A 9207-nucleotide genomic window follows, 5' to 3' on the forward strand; every position below is an offset into this window, starting at 1 on the left:
GCAGATTTGGAATCAGGACATTGAAATTAGCCTAGGAAGGGTCTAGGCCGAAATCCGCAAAAGTCAACCCAAAAGTCAACGTTGATGGGTCAACGGAAGTCAACAGAATTCAACGGGTCGGGTCAACAGGTTTACGAGTCACAGTCAACGGGTCGGATCCGGTTAGGGTTAATGGGCCAAGGGTTTTAGGCTGGTTATAAGGTTGGGCCTGGGTTAGATCTGGGTTAGGTTAATAGGCCAAGGGGTTTTGGGCCGGGTCATAGGATTGGATTTTGGGTCATGGGTTTAGGTTGGATACCAGATCAGGTCTGGGCCGGTTGCATGGCCCAACAATTTGGGCCAAGTTATTGGGTTGGCCCCGTAGCTGAGTTGGGCTGATTTTGAGTTATGGGTCGGGTCGACCAAATTCCATTTCTTGGGTTGCCAGACTTCAGAAGAAGGAAGCTGGAGCTTTCAAGCTCCGATCATCTCCAACTCACCACTAAACCTAGCGATGTAATATACCAAAATGAAGCCTAGGGAACAAGGATTCGAAATATACCTATTGAAAGCCGTGACATGGCCGGAGTTGGCCGGAAATTAGCCTGAAAGTTGCCAGGATTCATAAGGGAGCGTATTGCTCCATGCCTCCAGCTGTTCATATTTCCTATGCAGATGTCCATAGAAGGACTTGCTTCCTTACTTGAATTCAATAATTGAAGGCTTTACCTGTCGGCAGGATAATAATTAAGAGAAAGACACCTTCATTTTTGACTTGCATAATCATGTTAGTTTCATAAACAAACAATCATGTGAGTGTATAAAAAATCAATTGTATTCCTTTAAACAATAACCCTTCTAATGTATGGATAATTTTAATCGTGCGATCACAGTTAAATATTCAAATTTTAGGTAGAAAGGGTAAGAGGCTTATCTCACAGGGGACTGATTGTACTACCCCCTAATATTCACAGTCTTCTGAGTTTAGTTAATGGCGGCATCAGGAATTTCTACTTGTGTACGAGTTTTCCGATCCTTTAATCAATCAAGAAGTAATTGCGACCGTCGTCCTTGTTTTTTCTGTCGCTCACGATAGAGGTTGTTGGGCAGGAGAATATGAGTTATCTCTCAATAAAAGTATCAATTGTTGGAACCAAATTCAGCACATCTGCGTACGGAAGCGAAATCCAGTCAAAATTGCCCATAATCTCTGTGATGAGAGATTGGGGTTGATTGTGGGCTGTGGTTGAATCTAAATAAGAATGCCTACATATCTTCGAGAAAGGGAATCAAACCATGGGTGTAGTTCTAAGAAAGAATGGTGTGATGAGCAATACACCGTGAATTATCCTTGACGAATAGCCTATGGAAGGGCACTAAGGAAATGAGTTATCCATGGATGTGTCTATGCTAGACAACGACATATATGCAAGATGGGCCTTTGTTAGGCTAGAGAGGATATGTGAGAGATGTATCTTCAGTTGTGAGTGATTAAAGAATTCAGAGAATGTCCCTTGATAAATTCTTAGGCTAGAGTATTTATAGAGATCTTGAGAACTCCTTGTAAGGAAAGTAATCTACATCAAAAAAGGAGACATCGAGGAGATATCTAATTCTCATAAGATAATGATTATGTTGCCTAATTCCTCAGATATCCTAATTTGACTTGAAAAAGGGATCCCTTACTTGGAAGACAAGTAATATCTTTAATATGCCTTAAGCTAGCCTACTAGAATAAGGCTATCGGACTACGCTCCATGGGCTTGGGGCATTCCGATTCTTCTTGCAACTCAAGGTGCCACATGTCATATACCCAGAAAATCATGATTCCACAACTAAGTTGTTTCAAACGTTTGCAAATACAAGAAGGAAATAAAACAAATTTCTAGGGTTAAGGATGCGGGTGGTAACTGGTCGGTTAAGGGACATGGGATGGAGGATGTCTTTGTGCATGACTTTAAAAAACGATCTACTGGTACTACTGAATCTAGAACTAATGCACTTCATGACTTCGTTAATATTGTTCAACCATGTATATCCCAGGAACAAAATGCGGCGTTGACAAATGAGGTAACAGTTAAGGAGATTTGAGAGTTGAGATCTAATTCAGTTTGCAGGTTAGTTAAGGACATCGAGTCAAATTAATTAACCATGCTGTCATTGTTTTGATACCTAAGGTTGACCATCCTGATTGTGTTAATCATTATAGACCTATAAGTCTTTGTAATGGCAGTTACAAAATCATAACAAAGATAATTGTCGAAAGGCTTAAAGCCAATTCTTAAGGATTATATTTCTCAAAATCAGGGTGCTTTTGCCCCTGTAAATCAATACACGTTAACATTCTTTTTACTCATGAACTTTTTAATACTTTTAAGACAAAGAAAGGAAGAGTGGGAGCTATGGCAGATAAATTAGATCTTGAGAAAACTTATGATTTACTTGACTAGAGATACATTGATTAAGTTCTGAAGAGGTTTGGTTTTAATGAGGTGTACCCAATTTGCAAAGAATAGATATAAAGATTCTCTGATTCACTACAAGTTTATCCAGGAGTTGAATGGATACAAAGAAAAGGAACAGACTAGATGCAACAAGGTTAAACAATTTAGTTTATATCCATTTCAATGCCAAGAATGTCAACAAGAAGGAAAGAGAGGAAGATGGACTAGGTGTGCTACTTGTCAGTGAAGCTAGTATGGTGCAAGGATGGATTGCTGAGGGTGGTGATGAAGAAGATTAGCTTGATTCAATAATGGATGTAGAGGCGAGCAGATGAGGTGAATTCGAGCAAATGGATAGATTCCTAAAGCCTAGGAGTAGTTCTAGAGTAAGAGAACTACATGAGAAAACATGCTTAGGTCCGTAGGCATTAGGCTTCTGTCTGCTGCCCAACTAGTGCCTAATACTTTTTTGAACATTGCATACATGATGGTAAAGTAGATCTTGAACTACAACAACAACAACAACAACAACAACAAAGTCGTGTCCCACTAAATGGGATCAGCTATATGAATCATAGAACGCCACTGCGCTTGGTTTTGTGTCATCTCTTCCGTTAGATCCAAGTAATCCAAGTCTTTTCTTAGAGTCTCTTTCCAAGTCTGCCTAGGTTTTCCTCTACACCTTTGGCATTGAGCCTCTATCTCGTAATCACATCTTCTAACCGGAGCGTCTGTAGGTCTTTATTTCATGGACGATCAAAACTACAACTACTAAAGTGGAACTTTCCAGTTACCCTCACCTACTACACATTATCGAAACGAAACTCGATATTGTCTTCGGTAACAACTGTTGCACCTTCAATTTAGGTGGTTTGTAAATAGGTCGACAATGCATACCAATCTAAGCTTTTCAAGCTTAGGCGATCAAGCTTGGTATACTAACTAGACAACATATTGCTGAAAGGGGAGTGAATTCCACTAGTCTTTTTCCCTCTTGCACTCGTCTTTTAATTTTCTTTTGATCTGCTTCATCCGATGGCATGAAATAGAGAGAAAAGTGCAGGTCAAAAGGGAAGTGCAGAAATCATTCCCCTTGCAGAAAACCTGACGGCGAAAATAAAACGGTCAGCATGAAGAGTTTAGGCAAATGGAGCACAGGAAGTCGGAACAAAAAGGGAAATAACACATGAAGCACATGCGAGCATTTGAATCACTTATGTGCATGTATTTTGAAGATCAATGTGTACAATAATACAGGCACATGTTAGAGCTTGGCATTGGCCCTTTGAATTATGCATCACTGAAATTACTCTAATTCCTCTGCAGGCAGAGAAGAGGACTCCATTATTCTAAAAAAACCAGTTGCAAACTAGTAAAAACCGGAAAATTGACTTCCGTTTTTAATGTCAAATTAAATGTAACAACGTAAGTTACTCGACCATTCCATCTCTGATCAACTCTTCTAACCCTCTCCTCAGCCTTTCTGCAGCAGATTTGCAGTCATCCTCTACCAAGCCACCGAAGGAGATTCTCACATTCCCCGGGCATCCACAAGCACTTCCGGGGATCACCACCACCCCATGCCTGTGAGCAAGCCAGTGAACAAATTTATCATCATCTACATATTTGTCCGGAAGCTTTGCCCACAAGTATATAGCACCTTCTCCACCTTTAACAGCATTGTTCCCGAGGGGAGAGAGAGCTTCTAGAACAATTTCTCTGTTCTTGACTAGACCCTTCACTCGTTCAGTGACCCATTCGGGTCCCATTTCCAATGAGTGGAGGGCAAGGTGCTGTGAAATTATTGAAGCACAGATGGGAATGTTATCCTGAACTTTGAGGAGTTGGGTACCAAAGCCCTCTACTTCTGATGGGTAAGCTATCTGCATAAATTCATCAATTAAGTTGAATCAGCAATGCTAACTCATAAATCCAAATATCGATTTTACCATATGATCAAGTTTGAAGATACAACTTTGAGATCGATCAAAATTTCTATGACTCGTGTTTACCATGCAAGAAAATCTCTGGACAGACGTGTAGTTGTAATGGCTATTTGATATGGTGTCTATCAAGATGCAAAATCTACAACTACTGAAGGACGTAAAACTTTCACACTCAATCTAGACCTATTAACTTAACATTGAAGATGAAAAGTATTTTCTTACATATCCGACACGCCATCCCATCATCCCATAAGCTTTCGAGAAGGAAAAAATGTTGATTATGTGATTTCCCTCCACACATGTGTGTTTCAAATCATCATACATAAAATACCTGCGAGATCAAACGTTATGACTCACATATACTTCAGAAGCAAACATTTGGCAATTATTATTCAATCGGAAGCAGTTAAAACTCGGACACAGCTGAAAAGGAAACAGGAAAAGAAAATTCTCCCTTAACAGTACTCAGGTAAACACCAACATACAAATGAAAATACAGACGAGAATCATACAGAACCAAGTCATCAAGGCAGCAAAATACATACTATTGCAACATTTCTAATAAGATTACAAAAAAAATCAATAGACTTACTCATATGTATTATCCACAACTAGCCAGGATCCAGCATCTCTGCATATATCAGATATCCTCTACTCACAAAGAGAGGAAAGAAAGTAAGAAAAGCATATACAATATTTAGTTTATCACAAGGCTCAATCACTGCTACAAAGTTTTTATTGTGTACACACAATCAATGACTACACACTCTTTTAAGAGAACGAGATAGAGAGAGACCTTAAGAAGAGAATCCGGAATATAGGTTCCACTTGGGTTGCCAGGATTAACAACTGTAACAAGTTTTGGGGTTGGTTTGGTTTCGGATAACGTTTTCTCCAACCAGTCTGAAATCAACATAGTAAATATGACGACACGAAAGAATAATCACTGGAATACTGTACCACATTGGTTTATGTTAAATTCTACAAACATATATAGATGCATGACAAATGACCCAAGGTGTCAGAATTCCGGGCTACCAGAACATGTCTAAGTTTGGACTGTAGGAAAGCACCAATCAACTATGGCAAACTTAATGTGATATGTTATAATAATTTAGTGAGCTTGAAATGAGAAATTAAACAGGGTAACTAAGTATATGTTGCAGTTAAAGTTTATCAACAAGACTTTTGACATGATTTGACCAGTGACAAACATTACAACTCAAGATAACAAGGCTTTTGACATGGTTAAATTTATATCAAGATCTAACCAGTGATAAATCATTAAATGTAAGTTAAAAAAAAATATCATTCTTATGTCCCTCTGCAACGAGAAGTTCATGAAGTCACCTGCATCTGGGTAGAGTGTCTTTGGGTGACCAGGACCCACGAGTATATTAGTGACTCCCGTCATCTGAAGGGACATGTAGGCATTGAAGTAGTATGGTGCAAACATAACCACAGAGTCTCCGGCATCACACAATGTAAGAGCAAGGTTCACAAATGCCTGCATTGAAATTGTTGCAAACTTATCCTAGATTGCTTGAAATCAGTTCTGTAAAACTCACTATTTATTGTCATATTTATATGACAGAGCAACTAAAGATCAAAATAAAGTGCACAGAAGATCATCATGTTTCATTTGTTTAGGTTTTGTGCCTGTAACAGATGTTACAGATGCAATATTTGAGATAACATGAAATTCATAGAAGATTACAACTTCCAGTGGAAGATTTCATGCTTATCACAATAGTGCTAATCACTCAAAGCTTTAACCGGGAAGTCAATTTTCTTCTTATCCTGGTCAATTTTCTTCTTATTTCAGATGCTAAGTTACACAACTATAAAGCAAACTATTTGCCTCTCCAAAATTAAATTTTGTCTCTTTTTACAGTCTAGATATTAGTAGTTTTATAGACCTTTCATGGAAATACAAAACATAAATAATCACCTGATTTGCGCCTGCAGTAACCATCACTGAAGATTTGTACAACTTATTTTCACGATGCAACTGCAAAACAAAGAAATGAAATATGTTTGCCGATTATAAATTTATAGTTGGATAATCATATTTCAAAAGCAGTGATTTCAGACAAGGACAACATTCCAACTTTGTTATAAACTAAAACATTATGCACAGCAGCTCCCTAAAGAAAAAGTCTAACAGCAACTCCCTAAAGAAGAAAAAAGGGAGATCCCGGGTTCGATACTTTTGTAAGCCGTGAATCTGCTTGATTGTGGGCACGGATAGGGTGCAATTCCCAACTAGCCTCCTCCTGGCACAGAAGGGGTGGATAACCGTGGTTCACCACCAGTTGTCCCCCTTTTAAAATAAAGAAATAAAGAAAAAAATGCGTTCAAGGGTACCAAGGGAGCAGAACCTAGTAGACAATCAGTGCACGGGACTAAATGAACTGGAGTCACATTGAATCTTCCATCCATGAAAGAAAATGAGTTAAAAGTGATTCTTGAGCTATAGAATGGAATGCGAAACTCCTAAAATGAGCAATTCCTACTCCAATCATAAGCATAAATCCACTCATGTAGACTTCTTCATAGAACAGAAAAAAAATACTTTGGGGTTGATTCTGGAGCTTACAGTCACAGCATTCTGAGCTCGCTATAGAAGATATAAATCCACGTATATTTGGGATACAAATCCACAACCTCTTTCACAATTTCTAAACAACACTAACTTCTGAAAAAATCATTAATCTAAAGGTACCCGTAACTTGTTCTTAAACTGATCTTCTCAATCCTAGAAAGCGTCAGCTTAATAGCTTAGGCTTGTTCAACCAATGGAACTGCATTTAGTTGGCTTGAAACCTGGCCAACCCATAACACTGATGAAATGGGACTGGCATAGTCCCCAAAGGGTAATTGTTAGAATTGACGCAAAAAGCAGAATGTGACTACCCATGCATTATTTGAATATATCGTTGAACTGAGAACTCGAGTATATGAACGTGTCAAGAGATTAAAATGGATCATATTCAGGAGAAACACTGAAGTAGTTCTAATGATACCTTTTGTACCAATGCCTCCCTGAGTTCAGGTATACCTTCATCAGCACCGTAACGACTAATTGAAGGCTCCCAAACAAGTTCTTTCACCTTATCCAATGCCTCTTTTGGTGGTTGCCAATAAACTACTCCCTACAAGTGTTCCAATCAAAGAACAATAAAGGTTATTTGCCAAACGTAACCAAGGGATAGAGACATCATAAAATAGCAGTCCTACTAAATGCAAAAGCAGTGATGAGAGAATTTGTATCTGATGAACAAATATATAAAATGCATAATACATCCCTCTGCTGGAAAAAAAGTACCAGATTGAGGGATAGAAAGGCCATAAATTTGGTGGACATAACTTGACAATTTGACATATAACAAAACAGAGTATGTTGTTTCCTTGAAAATGCCTTAAGTTCAGCAAGTGGGAAAAGAGACTCATGTTCGAGAGTTGGGACAAACTCGCTCCCATTGGCCATTATTTCAGAATTTTGTTATTTGGGGATTGGGACAAACTCGCTCCCTAGCATTTTTCTTCATTAATAGTCTTCAACTTGAATGATGCAAAAGTTGCACTTGTCATATGCAGGCACAAAAACAGCTTCTTGAGGTGCATAGCTTTCAAGTCAAAAGCTTATTCTAATACGAATTATCAAATGCTTCTTTCACAACACATTCATCGTTTCCAGAAATCGAAACAAGCACCAGACACGCAACTCACACTCGAAGAACAAATCAGACGGTCCAAAAGTTACCATTACATGTACTTTGGCATTGGAACACCCAAATTAGAAAACAACATTCTCATTTCTCAGTGGCTCCATGGTTTTAGCAAAACAAAAAATGAGATATTTAAGTCCTTAGAATCAGAGAAACAAACCTGAGCCAGTGACACGGCATTTTTGGCTCCTCGGACCAGCTGCTGTATCTGCAAAAAAAAAAAGAAACGCAACTCCCACCATAAACATTGAAACACCCAAAATTCCAAAACAGATTCGAGCGACAGTCTACACTAAATTAATCTAAACTACGAGGAGCGGAATTCAAAGAGAAAAAGTTCAAAGAAATAAAGAAACCCCAGTTGGAGTTTTGGCCTGAATACCTGAACCATGATCGGCATATTAGTCTCCACGGCCCTCCTTGCAAGTTGTCCATAGGAACCCATCTCGTCAACCAAACCAAACGCCCAAAAAAAATGATCTCCAATACAAATTCTGAAACTTTCCCAGAAATCCAATCAGAGAAAGAACAAGAAAACCCTCAAAAGCTTATGTTATTTTGCTTCAAGGATAAAACTTTCACTACCCAAAAACCCAAAAAAGCTTCCTACCTCCACAACTTTTGGCACTTCACAAACACATTAACAAAGTCGGTGGTGACGTTCAGAACTCTCTCTCTCTCTCTCTCTCTCTCTGAAGAATAACGCTAAAAAGATAAGGAAAAAAAAAAGCACTTTCCATTTAATTTATTTTTTGCCTGTTCACATTCAGAATACAGGCAATGGCCGCTCTCTTTCGGGTACGTTTCTTTGACTTGCCTTTGTCTCCTAGTCCTTCTTGTACAATTTTAATTTTTTTTTGTTTTACTTTTGGGTAAATAAATTAGACTCTGTGTCTGTGATTTTAATTTTTATTAATAAAAAAACATGGTAAACCAGAAAAACCTGGGATTTTCTGACAAAAGAGGAATTATCTGAATGGAAAACTGATGATGAAGCCAATTGTTGTTGAAGCTATACGACTGGAAATCGGGATCTCCGATGATTACGCGTATTGTTTCCAATTTTTAATGTTGTGTTATTTGTTTAATGCAGTTGGGTGAAGTGCA

The 9207-nt window shown here is 38.4% G+C and overlaps 1 protein-coding gene across 1 annotated transcript; it reads right to left on the minus strand.

The window, feature by feature from the left end:
- Window positions 1–3603: 3603 nt before the first annotated feature.
- Window positions 3604–8814, minus strand: LOC103952230 (aromatic aminotransferase ISS1). The gene is made up of 9 exons (XM_009363786.3): window positions 8483–8814; window positions 8261–8308; window positions 7396–7524; window positions 6321–6380; window positions 5720–5876; window positions 5166–5272; window positions 4962–5020; window positions 4592–4700; window positions 3604–4306 (listed from the first exon to the last, which is right to left on the minus strand). Exons 1-9 carry the CDS (start codon window positions 8543–8545, stop codon window positions 3854–3856), a joined length of 1185 nt encoding a protein of 394 aa, XP_009362061.2. The 5' UTR covers window positions 8546–8814; the 3' UTR covers window positions 3604–3853.
- Window positions 8815–9207: the final 393 nt, after the last annotated feature.

This window comes from the organism of the source record quoted next, unplaced genomic scaffold (assembly GCF_019419815.1).
Source record: "Pyrus x bretschneideri cultivar Hongxiangsu unplaced genomic scaffold, Pyrus_bretschneideri_v1 Contig26, whole genome shotgun sequence".
Taxonomy (NCBI): Eukaryota; Viridiplantae; Streptophyta; class Magnoliopsida; order Rosales; family Rosaceae; genus Pyrus; species Pyrus x bretschneideri.